The sequence below is a fragment of the Hemiscyllium ocellatum genome, chromosome 4 (assembly GCF_020745735.1).
Source record: "Hemiscyllium ocellatum isolate sHemOce1 chromosome 4, sHemOce1.pat.X.cur, whole genome shotgun sequence".
NCBI classification, from domain to species: Eukaryota; Metazoa; Chordata; class Chondrichthyes; order Orectolobiformes; family Hemiscylliidae; genus Hemiscyllium; species Hemiscyllium ocellatum.
In genome coordinates, this window is record NC_083404.1 from 108,761,974 (window position 1) to 108,780,316 (window position 18,343).

The following is an 18,343-nucleotide window of genomic DNA, read 5'->3' on the forward strand; positions in this document are numbered from 1 at the left end:
AACAGATCCTTCTGCCCAACTCATCGTGCCAACCAGATATCCTAAATTAATCTTTTCCCATTTGGCTCATATCCCTCTAAACTCTTCTTATTCAGGTACCCATCCAGATGCTTTTAAATGTTTTAATTGAGCCAGCGTCCACCAATTCTTCTGGCAGCTCATTCCATATATGCATCACCCTCTGCATGAAAAAGTAGCTCCAGAGGTCCCATTAAATCTCACTCTCTCCGCCCCCCCCCCCTCCACCCCCCCCCAGCCTCACTCTAAATCTATGCCCATTAGTTTTAGACTCCCCTACCCTGGGAAGAAGACTTTGTCTATTTATCCTATCCATACCTCTCGTGATTTTACAAACCTTAGAAAGGTCACCCCTCTGCCTCTGACGTTCTAGGGAAAGTAGTCCCAGCCTATTCCTCAACCCTCTGGGCACATCCTTGTAAATCTTTTCTGCACACTTCCAAGTTTAACAACATCTTTCCTTATAGCAAGGAGACCAGAATTGAATGCACTATTCCAAAAGTGGCGTAACTGATGTCCTTTACAGCTGCAGCATGACATCACAACTCCTATACTCAAAGCATTGACTAATAATGGCAAGCGTACAAAACGCCACCTTCATTACCTGTCAACCTGCAACTCCACTTTGTAGAATCTATGAACCTGCATCCCAAGATCACTCTATCAATTCAAAGGGAAAGCCAACATTTATTCTGCATGTGAGGTAAATCTTGATGCATTGGAAAGTAGACTCTAATTAATGGAGGCATTGCCAGGCAGAATGTACCAATTAATGAATCAGAACTATAACAAAAAATTCTATTCCTGACTGTTCCTATATTGAACCAGCAATGCGCGTTTCACTGTAGTCTGGAGTGCTACTTTGCATAGGTGTTCACTTGACATAAAAGCCCAGCTGGTTTACTAATGTTCTTTAAGGAAGGAAATCTGCTGTCTTTTATTGATCTGGCCTAGCCCCATTTCAATGTATCTGCTTTCTGAAAATGAAATGTTCAAGGACAATCAGGAATCAGCTGCTGGCTTTCCTAGCAGTGCCCATGCCCCAAGAGAATGTACGGAAATCCAGCAGTTGACTTTCCCTTAATTCAGTTATGACATCTATCGAAGTGCAGGTTTTTGCCATTACTCTTCTTGCGACTGACAGACCATTCTTAACCTGCAGATCTTTTATCAGCTGGGTAATGGGAGGATCCAAGGGCAGGATATTCCTCCCCCTCTTTCCTTCTCCGGCTGCCACTGTGGCCCATTATTAACACATTAACTTGAGAAGGTAGGGGCATAGTGGTAATATCATTGGACAAGTAATGTCATGCTTCTGCTCTGCACTCATGGATGCGAATACCATTGTGACAGATGGTGAATTTGGAATTCCAAAAGCATTGGGAGTAAAAAGCTAGCCTAATGGCAGTCATGTGACCACTGTCGATTGTTATTAAAACCTGTTTGTTTCACTAATGCCCTTCGTTCATAGGTGAGTGCTGAAAATGTTTAGCACCATTAATGACTGCTTCAATATCTAAGGAGTCCATGTTCAAATGCAGCAAAACCTGGGCAAAATCCAGGTTTTAGCTGACAAGTGGCATCTAACATTTTTGCCGCACAAATGCCAGGCAACAACCATCTCAGACAAGAAAAAATCTAACCATCACCTCTTGACAGTCAGTGACGTTACCATCATTGAACCGTCCACTATCATAATCTTGGTTTACTATTGTCAAGATGTTGAGGCATTGGAACGAGTGCAGAGGAGGTTTACCAGGATGTTGCCTGGAATGGTAGGAAAATCTTATGAGGAAAGGCTGAGGCACTTGGGGCTGTTCTCATTGGAGAAGAGAAGGTTTAGGGGAGATTTGATAGAGGTGTATAAGATGATTAGGGGTTTAGATAGGGTCGACACTGAGAACCTTTTACCGCTAATGGAGTCAGGTGTTACTAGGGGACACAGCTTTAAATTAAGGGGTGGTAGGTATAGGACAGATGTTAGGGGTAGATTCTTTACACAGCGGGTTGTGAGTTCATGGAATGCCCTGCCAGTAGCAGTGGTGAACTCTCCTTCTTTATGGTCATTTAAGCGGGCATTGGATAGGCATTTGGAAGTTATTGGGCTAGTGTAGGTTAGGTAGGATTCGGTCGGCGCAACGTCGAGGGCCGAAGGGCCTGTACTGCGCTGTATCTTTCTATGTTCTATGTTCTATGTTGAACTGGATTAGCCATATAAGTACTGAGGTTGCAAGAGCAGGCCAGAGGCTAGGAATCCTGCAACATGTAACTCACTTCCTGCCTCACCCTATCCACTATCTACAAGGCACAAGTCAGGAGTGTAATGGAATGATCCAGGGCCTTCTGGGTGCTAACAGCTATAGGATTTACTCCAGTGGAGCTGAACAGCTTCTGGATCTGCATGTTTGGGTGGCATGGTGGCTCAGTGGTTAGCTCTGTAGCCTCACAGCGCCAGGGGTCCAAGTTCAATTCCTGCCTCGGGCAACTGTCTGTGTGGAGTTTGCACATTCTCCCTGTGTCTGCATGAGTTTCCTCCTCCTGTACAAAGACGTGCAGGTTAGGTGAATTGGCTATGCTAAATTGCCCATAGTGTTAGGTGCATTAGTCAGGGGTGAATGTAGGGGGTGGGTTGCTCTTTGGAGGGTCAGTGTGGACTTTTTGGACTGAAGGGCTGTTACAACTGTAGGGAATCTAATCTAATCCCCATTTGCCTGGATGGGTGTAGCTGTAATAATGGTTGAGGAGCTTGATACCATCCAGGACAACAGGGCTGCTTGAATAATATTCACACCCTCTACCACCAATGCTCAGTACTGGCAGTGCAAGCATTGACAAGATGCACTGCAGAAATTCACCAGGATCCTTAGTCAACATCTTTCAAGCCCACAAACTACAGTCTTGAAGTACAAGGGCAGCAGATGCATGGGAATATTGCCACTTACAGGTTCCCCTTCAAGTCACTTGCTACCCTGACTTTAAAATATGTCATTGTTATAGTGTTGCTGGTTTAAAATTATGAAACTACCTCTCAAACACATAATGTCTCTACCTAATCCAAATTAAGTCAGTTTGCTACCACCTTCTCAAGGGCATCTAGAGATCAGCAATAAATGCTGGCCCAACCATTGAGACACACATCCCATGAATTAATTTAAAATTAAGCATCATGAAGCAATTACAGGATAGTGATGACATTTCTTGCACATTCAGATCTTTGCAGCACAATCCACAGAGCGTCGATGTTTCCTGAGTCAGATGATTTGGTCAAGTCGCTGAATGTCTGGTTGTGTTCACACTGTTTGGCAGGAGAAGCAAAAAAAGAGACTGGAAGATCTAAATCCACCCCTCAAGAGAATGTGTAACAGGATCTTTTTTCATATGTTTATGTGGGAAATACCGTTGTAGTTCTCATAACCCAACTTATCTCGCTTCTTGAAAATGGCTATAAATATTAGTTGTGTTCCTGAACCTGGGTGGCTTGTGAGGCAGGGTGGGAAGAGGTAGAATTTGAGGAGAAGGTGGGTGTTGGTACTTTCTTCTTTCAAATCGTTTGGCTGACTGTATAGAATCTGAATGTGAAGACTTCAGCTGGATTAGCAACAGGGCTAAAACACATTGTTGTTTTTCATCCTTTTGTTTGCTTGTTACATTTCTCCCATTGATTGTTCACCCATGAATTCTGCTATCGGGAACTGCAGATAGACTGAAATGTATCAATTGCCATATTTCATTTGATATGATCAGCATCCAGTTGCATCTCTCAGGCCTTCCTCATCCCACCACATGACCTTTATCTTCTGGATTTGTGTCTGGGAGTCTGTCTTAAGCTATTGAAATACTGAGTTTTGGACTTATGGTTATTAGTGGCTTGCAAGTCTGGTGCGGTGTGAGCAATGACACTTCAGTCATCCACATGTTTGATAGTGTATGTCTATATGGTTGGTTTAGTTTTGGCATGGTAGCAGTTGATGTTAGCACAATTCATAAATCATGTCAAGTCACTGTCAGTAAAGACGAACAACAATCATAACAGTTAACCTATCAAGACTCCAAATTGACATTGTGTCCTATGATGACCGCTTTTCCAGCAGAAGAAACAAACAGTTTTATTTGTAATAGAAAGGTAAGAATGACAGCAATACTCAGTTCACCAAGTTGGTTTTACTCTTAGAAATAGGATCTTGGGTGCACTGACAGAATGCCCCAGTTGTCTAAATGATAGGCGCTTGTCATTTTATCTGCAGCTCAGCTTCAGTCAGTATCCCACTGTCATCAGCATTTATGCCTCAAACCTTGATTTGAATGAAGATGTTAAATAAGTGTACTATTATAACCTTCATGTGGTCCACACTCCATCTCAGAAGTTAAAAAAAAATCTTCGTTCTAAGAGACTTTATTGCTGGGGTTGGCTGTGTCTTTCTTTCTCTGTAGAGAAACCATAGGAAAATTGTGTTGGAAAATGCTGTTGCACGTGGTGTCCTCGTGTTGACAAAGTGTTTTAAACATGGCTTCATTACAAGAAGGATGAAAACCACATGGAGGTATTCTTCATCAAGTAACTGACACTTTCTGGATTTATAACATGGGAGAATAGGACTCATGAGCAGGAATAGACAGTGGGCCCTTTAAGCCTACGCCATCTTTCAATAAGCTTATAACTGATGTGGTTGTGGTCTTAATCCACTTTCTAGTCTAACCTCATAGCCTTTTACTCCTTTGTTTACTTAATGTCTATTTAACTCAACCTTGAATAAATTCAATGTCCCAGCCTCCATTAGTTTCTGGAAAAGATAATTGTACAGACTAACTATCGTTGGAGAATCTTGCCTCATCTTGCTCTTAATCTTCAACTGTGCCCTTCCTCTAGTGTATCCCACAAAAGAAACACCCTTTGTTATATCTACTCAATAAATCCCCTCAGGATCTTACATGCTTCAATAAAATCACCCCTCAATCTTCTAGACTCTGATGGGTGCAGACCCAACTGTTTAACCTTTCCTTGTAAAATGAGGCATTAATTCCAGGAATGAGAATAGTGAACCTTCTCTTATCTAATTTAAATGCAGTTATATCTTCTTTTAAATAGAGACCAAATCTGTACACAGGCATGTGGTCTCACAATGCCCTGCAGAGCTGCACCTAAAAGTTCCTGACTTCATATTCCCTTTTCTTCCCTTTGTAATAATTGTTCCTCTTGCTGAACCTCATATTTTCTTTTTGTGATTTATGTACCAGGACTTGATCTCTATGTATTGCTGAGTTATGCAGTCACCCTCCATTTTGATGGTGTATTGCTTTCCTGTATTTTCTGCTGTAGTAGTTGTATTCATATCATCACACGTTAAACTCCACTTGCCAAATTTTTGTTACTTACTCCACCTCTTGACAAATTGCTTTCCTACCTTATTTGGTACCATTGACAAATTTAGCTTTCATCAGAGTCATTGATGTAGATCGTAGACAGATGAAGCCCAGCTCTGATTTCCCCTAGATACAGCGTATAACAATTGTCTAAGATCTAAAATCTAAGTGATGTCTGTATCATCTGACCCTTGTGGGAAATGACGCCTACCGGACAGAAAATTGATCTATTTTGTTGATAATGAACAGCCAATAATACCAATACATAGGTCCAGAAGTTCATTAGGAAAACAATCAATGTCTCAGCCCTAAAGCAAAAAAAGAGGAATTCCAAATGCAGCTCACAACTAATCTTGAAAATCAGCACAAATCCAATTGAATAGTAGGATCAAATAAAATTAGCTGTACTGAACTTCTCTGATGAGACCATGGGTTTGAGCATTATGACCACCAGGACAAAAACAATGCTGAGATATGTGACTACTTGAAACAAGCCTTTATTGCCTGGCAGGAAATTCAAATATTTGCCTATCAAAGAAAGTTCTGTATTCATTAATTCTGTGCCCATGATCTTGTACATCCCTCATTCATTACAACTTCATGCGTATATTATAACATTTTTTTAAACACATTTTTATTAATTGTTTTTCCTAGGATATTGAATGCTTGGCCAGTGATGGGATGTTGTTGGTCAGTTGCTGCTTGTCAGGACAGATCAGAGTGTGGGACGCACAGACTGGTGATTGTCTGACTGTCATACCAAACCCAGGGTAAAATATTAATTCATGAACTCATTCAATTATTTTATTGCATTCCTTCAACAATATCCCTCAATTTTCTTTCAATCTCTTTGCGTTTAAGCAGTCCTGAACTCCGCTTTCTGTAACAGATAATCTAGTTACAAAGTAATGCAATATTTCTGTTAGATTTAATCTAATCAAATTGGTTGTGCAGTGAAATAAAGAGGAAGCAAATTAAGAATCAATAATTTTGTAATACAGTTAGATGGCAACAGATGGGAAGAGCCTCCTGGGGCGTAAACACCTGAATGGACCATTTGGCTTCAAGGGCCTGTCTTTGTCCTGCACATTCTATGTAATTTCCAAGTGAGCACATTTCTTATGAAGATCACTTGATGTTGATAGGCGTGTCTAGATTTTATTTGCTCTTATAACTGTAGTTATTTGGTATAATAAATTAGTCCAACAACTGCAAACAGCTAAGTCAGAACGGAGATCAGCAATTCGACCTCTGTCCTCTTGGTTGATGTAGTCACGCACTGTTTTCACTAACCTGAGACACTAGAAGAATGCTGAAAATTGTCTTATGGGGTAAAGTCTTTCATACATTGCAGCACAGAGGCAAGAGCTCACTTAAAGTTGCTCTTGGAATTCCTTCCAAATGCAAATTCATACCTGAAGAATGAAAGTTAACTATTATGAAATAATTCATCATCCATAAAACCTGCCAAACAATACATTTGAACCATTTAATGATTAAATTATGTTTGTATCTCATGATTTTGAATGGGATTAAAATAATTTTAAAAATTAAAGAGGCATTTCATGTTAGACTTTTGCATGTTATATTGAAGGTCTGTTCGGGCTTTGGAGTTCAGAAATGCAGTATGTTGGAAAGTGTTTGACACTTGGTCTTTTTCATCCATTTTTAGGCAATGGAATGATAGTAGCAGTTGCTATGAACGTCAAGAGAGCTGGGAGTATATATCAGATCCTGAGAATGGAGCAGATGATGTATACGAAAGTGAGCACAACTTTCAGAGGAGAATGACCCCTACACAACCCGTTCTGTTCACCGATCAACCAGATTTATCTGGATTAATAGACACCAACTTTGCAGAGCAAGTTAAAGAGGAGAATGCAGTTCCAAGACAACGGACTATCTCTGAACATTCGCAGGAGACTGGCTTTGACTTTGGAAAAGCATATGATAAAGCATATGAGGATCATAAACTGCTGAATGTGCAAAACCTGCGGAATTATCCTTCTCCAACATTTTTGAGATCTTGTCAAACATCTGTGAACCTCAAGTCGCATGGCTGGGATGGCAGCTGCCTACAGAGGAGGCGCAGTTTAGGGGATGAGCCACTTCCTGTGCATGAGAAAAACTCCCCCATTCCTATGTGGGGTGGAGACTGCGAAAGCTCTGTCTGGAGTCTTGGCATCCAAGGGAACCTGATTGTGGCAGGAAGAAGCAGTGGGCAACTTGAGGTAATTAAACAGTAACATTAAAGTTCCCTTGCAATCTATTGCATTATTTTTCCTTATTCGTATTGTTAAATAACTGTTAAGAGATAATCACTAGGTAGTATAGGACTTGAAGTGTTGCTGAGAAAGTGACATGTTGTCTTGCACTCATCATGGCAGATACTAGGATGCCAGATTTCAAAGAGAGCAGCAATTTTAACAACCTGCAGAAAGGGAACTGATTGGTCAGTGTTAACTTACCAGACAATCATCGCAAAATTGTATTCTGCTATTTTCTGATGCAGTGTATGGAGAGAGAATTTTGCACAATAATCTTAAGAGGAACAAATTCAGGCACAAAGTGACTTGCTGTAAAGAAACTGCTGATTTTACTTTGACATAGCATTGAATGCACCTGACACCATGTTGATATCATATAGTCGTAGAGATGGTGGCTTAGTAGTATTGCCATTGGATTAGTAATCCAGAGACACAGGCTAATGCTCTGGTGGGTATGGGTTTGAATTCTATCATGGCAGATGGTAAAATATGAATTTAGTTAATAAATGTATTTTTTTTAATAAACTAGTCTAATAAAGACCATAAAGTCATTGTTGTCATTAAAACCCATCTGGTTCTCTCATGATTGTTAGGGAAGGAAACTCTGATGTCATCACCTAGTGTGGCCTACATGTGACTTCCAGTCCATTGCAATGTTTTTGGCTGTATAAAATGTCACGGAAGTACAATCAATTGTATCTGACTGCTACAAAGTTTGTAAAAGGAATGAAACAAAATGATTACCTGCCATCAACCAAAGAACTGGAAATGACAGCAGCACAGGAAGCTCTAACATCTGGGACGTTGTATCAAGATTGGGAGTGCTGTCTTATAGATGAATCAAGCAACAGCCTAACAGTTCTCATAGAATCATTCCTTATGCAATGACCTTACACCTCCATCACCACCCCTAATGTGGTTTACTATCAGAAGGGAGTTGCTCTGGTAATCCTCTGTATTGACTGCAGAGTCCATGAAGTCTCATGGCACCAGATTAAACGTAGTTCAGGAAGCTTCCTACTGCTTACCATCCACTCAGCTAAAGAGTCTTTATTCTTTCGTGTTGCACATTATTTGGAGTGAAGATACAAGGGTGCAGGATGTGCTCTGCGTGGAGGGCTTAAATGTCCATCATCAAGTCAGTTGGCTATTAACACCACTGACATAGCTAGCTGAGTCTAAAAAGGCATAGTTGCCAGAGACAGAGGTTGTAGCAATTGGAGAGGAAAACATTTGACTTGACATCAACCTGTCCACTGTACAGATATATATATTATATATGTCACAGATATGTGTGTTCATAACAGTATTTATAAGAGTGACCAGCACAGTCCCATGGATATGAAGTCCCATCTTGACATTGAGGATGTCCTCCATTGTGTTGTGTGGCACTATCCCTGTGCTGAATGTGACGAATTTCAAACCGATCTAGCAGCTGAAGACTAAGCAGCTCTGTGGAATTGTATTCAACCACAATCTCTGACCTCCTGACCTGCATATCCCTGTCATTCTATCATTACAAGAAGTCAAGGCATGTTTCAGTGAAGAATGCAGGAGAGTATGCCAGGAGCAGCACCAGCCATACCTAAAAGTGAGGCCACAAAGCAGGAAAACTTACATGCCAAAGCATCATGTGATACCTTCATTTTTTCATTACTTTTATTCTTTTATCAATTTTTATTTGGAACTGTGAACTGATGGTGACCTTTTGGACTGGTCAGCAGCTTATGTTTTTTAAAGAAGGGTCAAACAAGCCATTGATTGAGAGCCCAGACCTGGAGGTTAATTGCAGGTGGACTTTATGTCTAAGTACTCCATTGGTACTTCAGACTCGGAGCAAGCAGTAAATCAAACCAGATAGATGTTTGGCCATTAATAACACCTGGGAGTTGGTGTTAGCAAGCCTGGGAGAGAACATGATTAAATAAAGGGAGAGGCTAGCGGGTTGGAGGAGTTTGGCTGTTGATGCTTAGGCATGAAGATTTGAAAGCTCCCTGCCTAACTTCCGATACCAACCATTGGAAGTTCAGTGAATAGTAACTAATTTATAAGTATTGCTGAGAATTCCTCAGAGTGAACAGAAAGCTGACCCTGATTGATGTCTTCAGAAGATCAATCAAGAAATATGCCTGTTGAACAAAGCATTGTGGAAACAGCTTAGTAATCTGGCCAGTTTTGTCATTTTATTTATTCCTTAACTGTTTGGCTGTCTGTGTTTTGTATGAATGGGATTGGAAACAAAGATTATTGGATTTAAATCATCGATATCAGTTAGAATACTTTGTTTAGTTTTGCTGTATTATAGCCACCGAGATATACAGCATGGAAACATATCCTTCGGTCTAACTCGTCCATGCTGACCAGATATCCCAACCTAATCTAGTTCCACTTGCCAGCACTTGGCCCATATCCCTCCAAACCCTTCCTATTTGTATACCCTTCCAGATGCCTTTTAAATGTTGCAATTGTGCCACCCTCCTCCACTCCCTCTGACAGCTCATTCCATACAAACACCACCCTCTGCGTGAAAAAGTTGCCCTTTGGGTCTCTCTTATATCTTTCTCCTCTCAACCCTAAACCTATGCCCTCTAGTTCTGGACTCCCCTATCTCGGGGAAAAGACTTTGTCTATTAAACCTCTCCATGCCCTTCATAATTTTATAAACCTCTAGAAGGTCACACCTCAGCCTCTAACGCTCCAGTAAAAACAGCCCCAGCCTATTTAGCCTCTCCCAATAGCTCAAATCCTCCATCCCCGGGAAAATCCCTTGTAAATTTGTGAACCCTTTCAAGTTTTACAACATCCTTCCAATAGGAAGGAGACCAGAATTGCAGTATTCCAAAAGTGTTCGAAACAATCTCCTGTACAGCCGCAAAATGACCTCTCAACTCCTGTACGCAATGCTCTGACCAATAAAGGAAAGAATACCAAACGCCACCTTCACTATCCTATCTACCTTACAACTCCACTTTCAAGGAACTATGAGCATGCACTCCAAGGTCTCTTTATTCAGCAGCACTTCCCAGGGCCTTGCCATTAAGTGTATAAGTTCTGCTCTGATTTGCCTTTCCAAAATGCAGCACCTCACATTTATCTAAATTAAACTCCATCATGCCACTCCTCTGCCCATTGGTCCATTTGATCAAGATCCTGGTGTGCTCTGAGGTAACTTTCTTTGCTGTCCACTACACCTACAATTCTGCTGTCATCTGCAAACTTACTAACTATACATCCTGCGTTCACATCCATATCATTTATATACCACTGACCAGCTCCAGTGGTCACAAGCCTCCAGTCTGAAAAACAACCCTCCTTCACCATGTTCTATCTTCTACATTCAAGCCAGTTCACTATCCATACATTCTCCCTGCATTGCATGAGATCTAACCAGTCACCCATGGGAAACCTTGTCAAACACCTTACTGAAATCCATGCAGATCATGTCCACCGCTTTGCCCTCATCAATTTTCTTTGTTACTTCTTCAAAGAAAAACTCAATCAAGTTCGTGAGACATGATTTCCCATGCACAAAGTCATATTGACTATCCCTAATCAGTCCTTGCCTTTCCAAATACGTGTGAATCCTGTCCCTCGGAATTCGCTTCAACAACTTGCCCATCACTGACGTCAGGGTTAAGGGTCTATAGTTCCCTGGCTTGACCTTACCACCTTTGTTAAATAGTGGTACCACGTTAGCCAACCTCCAGTCTTCTGGCACCTCACCTGTGACTATCGATGATACAAGTATCGCAGCAAGGGGCCCAGCAATCATTTGCTGAGCTTCCCACAGAGTTCTCGGGTACAGCTGATCAGGTCCTGAGGATTTTATCCACCTTTATGCATTTCAAGACATTCAGCATTTCCTCCTCTGTAATATGGACATTTTTCAAGATGTCACCATCTATTTCCCTACATTCTATATCTTCCATGTCCTTCTCCACAGTAAACATTGATACAAAACGTTCATTTCGTATCTCCCCCGTCACCTAATTCAGTCTATTGTTTCAGCTACAAACTCAGTGTCTAGAATTGATTGATTTATTGTCACGTGTACTGAAATACAGTGAAAAGCTTTGTTTATGAGCAGTGCAGGCAGATCATAGTAAGTAAGGATGCATAGATCAAAAAGACTTTGAGGCATGTAGATTACATTGTCCAGGGTGTGCGATGGCAAGATCAACGTCAGCAAGATCAGCGTTATTTGAAGCAAGACTCCATTCATCAGTCTAATAATGGCCAAGAAGAAGCTGTTCCTGAACTTGCTGGTTCATGTGTTCAGGCTTCTGTCTCTTCTGTCTGACAGAAGAGATTGTAGGAGATCATTACCAGGGTCCGATTTTTTTTGTATGTTGACAGTCTTTCTGCAGCAGCAAGACATGTAAGTGGAGTCCATGAATTGAAGTTTGGCTTCCATGATGGTCTGGGCAGAGCAGTTGCCATATCAGGTTGTTATGCACCCAGACAGTATGCTTTCAGTGATGCACCTGTAGAAGTTGGTGAGGTGTCCTTACAGACATGCCAAAATCCCTGAGCTGACTGAGGAAGAAGAGCTGTTGTTGTGCCTTCTTGACTGTTGCATCTACGTGCGAAGTTGAGGACAGGTTGTCAGTTGTCATCACTCTGAGAAGCTTGATGGTCTACACCCTCTCAACCTCCATTCCGTTGATGTAGATGGGGGTGTGTTCTCTTCCTTCCTGAAGTCAATAATCAGTTCTTTTGTTTGTTGAGAGGTTGTTCTCATTGCACCACATTACCAAGCCCTCTATCTCCCCTCTAGAACATAGAACAATACAGCACAGAACAGGCCCTTCAGCCTACGATGTTGTGTTGAATATTTGTCCTAGCTTAAGTACCTATCCATGTACCTATCCAATTGCTGCTTAAAGGTCACCAATGATTCTGACTCTCACTCCCATAGGCAGCGCATTCCATGCCCCCACCACTCTCTGGATAAAGAACTTACCCCTGACATTCCCCCCATACCTTCCACCCTTCACCTTAAATTTATGTCCCCTTGTAATACTCTGTTGTACCCGAGGAAAACGTCTCTGACTGTCTACTCTATCTATTCCCCTGATCATCTTATAAACCTCCATCAAGTCACCCCTCATCCTTTGCCGTTCCAATGAGAAAAGGCCTAGCACTCTCAACCTATCCTCGTACGACCTATTCTCCATTCCAGGCAACATTCTGGTAAATCTCCTCTGCACCCTCTCCAAAGCTTCAACGTCTTTCCTAAAGTGAGGTGACCAGAACTGCACACAGTACTCCAAATGTGGCCTTACCAAGGTCCTGTACAGCTGCAACATCACCTCACGAATCTTGAATTCAATCCCTCTGCTAATGAACGCTAATACACCATAGGCCTTCTTACAAGCTCTATCGACCTGAATGGCAACTTTCAAAGAGCTATGAACATAGACCACAAGATCCCTCTGCTCCTCCACCTTACTAAGAATGTTACCATTAACCCTGTATTCCGCATTCTTATTTGTCCTTCCAAAATGGACAACCTCACACTTGACAGGGTTGAACTCCATCTGCCACTCCTCAGCCCAGCTCTGCATCATATCTAAGTCCCTTTGCAGCTGACAATAGCCCTCCTCACTATCCACAACTCCACTAATCTTCTGTATTTTGAGTCGCCATTGTTAGATATCTGTCCTTTACAGTCATGTTGTCACTGAATTTTTAGACTGATTTATTGAGTTCGGGATTGGTTGTTCAAAATGTTGAGAGTGTTGCTGGAAAAGCGCAGCAGATCAGGCAGCATCCAAGGAGCAGGAAAAAAAATCTGGTTATAAACAATTAGGCTGAAGTTTGAGAGTCGTTGAAGGTTTTAATTTTATTGTGTTGCAAATAGTGGTAGGAAGGCTGACATGATTTGGCTTTAAGACTCCAGGTTTCAACAGGTAGACTTGATTGGCATTTCCACTAACTCCTCCAATTCCCTCCTTGACTAAAGCAGAGTTTACCATGTGCAAGATGCGCTGAAAAACTATGTAGACAATATCTTCTAAACCCAGTACCCCGACTACCAAGGAGGGCAGCAGATACATGGGAACACTGTACATCATCCTGACTTACAAGTATATTGTCATTCCTTCACTGTTCTGGGTTGAGGTCCTGGAATTCCCACCCAAACATCTCTGTGAGTGAACTTAGACCATATAGACTCAGTGGTTAAAGAAAACAGCTTCTCAAGGGCATAATTGCTGGTGCAGCCAATGGTGACCACATTTCATGAATAGATTAAATAGAAACCCTGCCAGCTAATGTGATCTACATTGTACTTAGCTAAACAAAAAAAAAGGCTAAGTACCCACCCAGCATCAAATTGAGATAAGCAAAATCTAAAGGTCTCTCTATCTCTGTTATTGTACTGAGCTAGTTAATTTCAGTTGGAGTAGCAAACAGAATGACCCAGCTTGAGCACCTGAAAGCTAAGGAGAGGAAAGTTGATCGTTGGGTATTACTCAGTGACTTGTGCAGAATATGCATGTGAATGTTGGGAAGAATAGAATTCAGCTTACCTGCAGTGTTGTATGATGGGCACACAACTTATGCTTATTGTCTCAGACTAAAATTTAAAATGACCAATTGGCTATGGTAAAGGTCCAATGTCCATTAAACCCAAAGCCTAACATAGATCAGCACTTTCAGGAAGATTAGAGAAAACTAAACAGAGTTTTAAAACAGGGGATCTATTTTCTAAAGAAAGTAAAAGGACCTATTGTATAAACCATGACTCACCTTGCAGTTTAAAATGAATCTGCTCATTTCAGGTGTGGGATGCTGCAGATGGAACTCTGCGCTGCAGTAACGAAGACGGTTCCTCTGGCATAACAGCACTGGCTTTTATCACAAACAGGTAATCAGCTGGATATATGTTGTTAATTTATACTGTGAGCCTTTCTGTAAGATTCAGTGTTTGTCCCATCAGTGTGCTATAACCCATCCAATGTCCACCACAAACAGGTTTTATTGCATTGGATTGAAAGTGCTGCCATGTTTTGTGATACTTTTATGATCTGAATTCAAGATGTAATGGTGTACCATGGAGTGTGAGCCATGACTGCAGGAAAGCTTGCAGTAAACCTAATAATTACCCATGCATCTTTTAAATTCAAAATAATTGATTATGGTTGTGTTAGAATTAACGAAGTGAATTTAAATAGTGCCTTTCACAACTGTTTGACTTCACAAAGTGCTTCACAATCAGTGAAAATGCAGTTGCTACTGAAATACAGCTCAGAGGGAAAGTTGGTTCTAATGGCCAATTACAATAGCTTTCATGTCTGAAGATGCTGAACCGGAAATCTGCACATTTGGATTCAGGCTAATTAGGCACAGTTTCTGCACATTGATAAATGTATATTCTTTGACCCGGTGGCTCAGCAGTTAGCACTGCTGTCTCATGGCGTTAGGGACCTGGGTTTGATTCCAACCTTGGGCTAATGTATGTGGAGTTTGCACATTCTCCCCGTGTCTGCATGCGTTTCCTCCGGATGCTCAGGTTTCTTCCCACAATCCGAAGATGTGTAGGTTAGGTGAATTGGACATGCCAAATTGCCCATAGTGTTCAGGAATGTGTAGTTTAGGTGCATTAGTCAGAGGTAAATATAGGATAATAGGGTAAAGGAATACATCTAGGTGGGTTACTCTTTGGAAGGTCGGTGTGGCCTTGTTGGACCAAAGGGCTGTTTCCATATTGTAGTGATTCTATGATTCTGTCCCAAATGTCTGCTTTGCTGATACAGTAGCATGGTTCAGAATGGCTCAGGAATGAAGAGAGAAGGTGCATAGGTTCTTAGTTGTGGCACTGGAGGGTCCTGGTGAAGGAATTATGGTGTAGAAATCATTCCTAACCAGTATTGGCTTGGGAATGATGTTGATGAGCAGAAGGCAGGATGCCATCTTGTTCTCCTATCGCTGTCTCCTAAGGTAGGTGGTACTGCTGTGTCTGACCTCCTCTCCTCCACCCATTCCTAATTCCAGACCAAGGGGAATTCCCAGCAAGATGCCAATGTTCAAACATTCCTTTTCTCCTGTTGACTCTGATGAGGAGCCCAATAAGGTGGATTAGCACAACAATTTCTTAGTGAAATGCTCTGAATTTCCAACATAAATGTTCAGCTGTGATGAAGTCTTGACAAATATCGCAGAAAATGTGTCTCTGTTTGAGATCTTCTTAACAGCTCCCAAGTAATGAATGTGAAATGGCAAGTGACGTTTTCAATTATCTTGAAATTGGCATCAGTGTAATGCTTCCTCCCAACCCCTGTTAGTAAAGGGCAATTGAATTGAAGTGGTTGCCACCAAAATCATAAAGACCTTTTTAATCAATGCCACTTAATATGCCTGCTAGAAGTTAACTAATTAATAAGCTCTGAGTAGCCCTTCACAGTGCCAGTTTTAACTCCATTGCCAACTTTGATTAAATGGCACGAATTGACATTGCAGCATCAGGCCCAACTTAATTATCTTGGAGGCTCTTAAGCACCTGAAAGTATTCCGTATAAGTCGCTCAATCTTTTTAAAATTTTCAGTATTACGTAATCATTATTTCAGAAATGTTTCTATGTGCTTTAATTGCAATAAATTCCTTTAAGGATTGATATTGTGTAGAGAAAATGGGAAGTATTTTGAATACTGCAAGGTCTATGTTTACTTCCTTAACTTCAAAAACAGCAATTGTATCACCTGTCAGCCTCTCTGTTTCAGTTGGAACATGTACAATTTACATCATCATCTTGTCATTGTCCAATTCTTTCATCCCCTCAATCACGCGAGTGGCCATGTCTCTACATTCAATTGCTGTCTCCATGCAAAAATGGAGTATTACAATCAGTGCTGTATGCAGTATTCTAAATTCAATTGCCGCAACAATGTTTGCAGTGGCAGGATTACTTCACTATCTGCATTCAATGTTCAATACATCCAAACTCCTGATTAGCTATCTTTAGAGCAATAGCTGCAATTTCTTTTTAATTAGGACTCCAAGGCGACCTCATCTTACGTGTCAGTTTTTAAGTTATAGTCTGTCATGGAGTTTTGTCCCACATTGCATTCCTCAACATTGTAGTTCCTCCGTCTCCCCAGTACCCAAGTATACTTACTTGCTTCTGCAGTTTATCCTGTTCAGCTTTGCAGACTCCCACCTTCAGTAGCTTTGTAGCATTTCCAGATTTCATTCTGCTTGTGACTGCTAAACTTCACTGATAACAATCCCCAAAGTTAGCAACAATTCTTGTGTCACTACCTTCTGGATTAATTTGGTGTGCCAGTTGATGAAATTTTAAAATATTTCCACTAACTTTCTTTGTAAACAAGAATTTCAATACAGGCCTTTCTAGGGGGAATGTACCAAAGGTCTTCCTGAAATATAAGAGCATCACATCGATGGCTTTATATCCATTAAGCCCTTTCAGCAGCCAGTGCGTGTGAACTGGTTGCTTATTAAAAGTTCTACATTTAGCCGCTTTGATTGAGCTTTAACATTAACATTCTGTTTCTAAGTCGTGTATCATAGCCTGCAGTCATTATTTTAAATGTTAAGTGTTCTTACTCTCAATGGCTTTAGTTTTTTTGTCATTTCATGGTATCATTGTTTGAAAATCAGCTGTCCTGATATCTGAAGCAATATATTTAACTGCAGCCTGTACTCACATCTCCATTATTCAGCCTTGGCCTGCTGTCTTCCACAGACATTGTTAGTTATAGCATGATTAAGATTACCTCAGTCTGGCACAACAGCTGTTTTGTATGATAGTTAGTTCTGGTTATTGTTTTGAGATTATTATTTTGACTAGGGAATAGGGGAAATAAAGTAGTATGTCCTATCTGATTATGACAGCATTCGACATTTCCTTGATGTTACCGCAACAGAACGTGGTAATTACTATATGTATTTACACATGTTAGATAGCTGTTTGTTCAATTAAATAACAGAGCTTTCTATCACAGAATTGTTGCTGCAAGATTGAATGGCTCATTGGATTTCTACTGTCTAGATACCAATAAAACCAGCAACCAGCTGCAGTACCGAGGTAAGTGAAAGATATTTGTTTGAAATGGGTAGTTCCCTCATGTTTTGGCCACTTCTCCAAAGTTAATACAAATGCACAACTCATGTAAATATATTACCATCAGATAAAGAATAAAATTAAGCAATTCCTGGCTGAGGATCAAGTTAATAAATTGGACTAAATATTAATAATAGCTCATTGATGTTGTAAGATGCTTTCAAAATCACATTGCTAAATTTCTTAGCCTCTCAGTATTTTTAAGTCAGTGTCATACATGGCTATCATATAAAAGCTGGATATTTTTTCAGCATTGAGGCTTGATCAGTAATTAACCCTTCTTTGAAAATTGTGATTAGAATTGTAAAATAAAAGCAGTGAACACTGATTATTCTGAAATCTCCAACTCAATCCTACTGACACAATCTTTACAATCCTATCTTCCCATACGTCCTTCCATCTTCCAGTTCTGTGACTGATAGCAAATATCAGTTATTATTTTTGTTGTGCTTCCGAATTCCCTTTATAGTTTCTGTCCCTTGACATGTCTCCTTATATTTTAAAAATCCTCATCAAATCTAGCTTTCAAATGTGTGCTTCCTCTAAACCTACAACAAACTAATCATTGATTCATAAGCTCCCCATGCAGCTGGTTATAAAGGGATGAGAGCT

At 40.8% G+C, this 18,343-nt stretch overlaps 1 protein-coding gene across 4 annotated transcripts in view; it reads left to right on the forward strand.

Moving 5' to 3' along the window:
* Positions 1-18,343, forward strand: part of scap (SREBF chaperone) — a 152,945-nt gene that overhangs the window by 113,420 nt on the left and 21,182 nt on the right. For all 4 annotated transcript variants that reach the window (XM_060823755.1, XM_060823754.1, XM_060823752.1 and 1 more), the window contains 4 exons: positions 6,034-6,149; positions 7,052-7,610; positions 14,432-14,517; positions 17,613-17,695. In XM_060823755.1, coding sequence (XP_060679738.1) covers positions 6,034-6,149; positions 7,052-7,610; positions 14,432-14,517; positions 17,613-17,695 — 844 coding nt within the window. The remainder of the gene's footprint in view (positions 1-6,033; positions 6,150-7,051; positions 7,611-14,431; positions 14,518-17,612; positions 17,696-18,343) is intronic.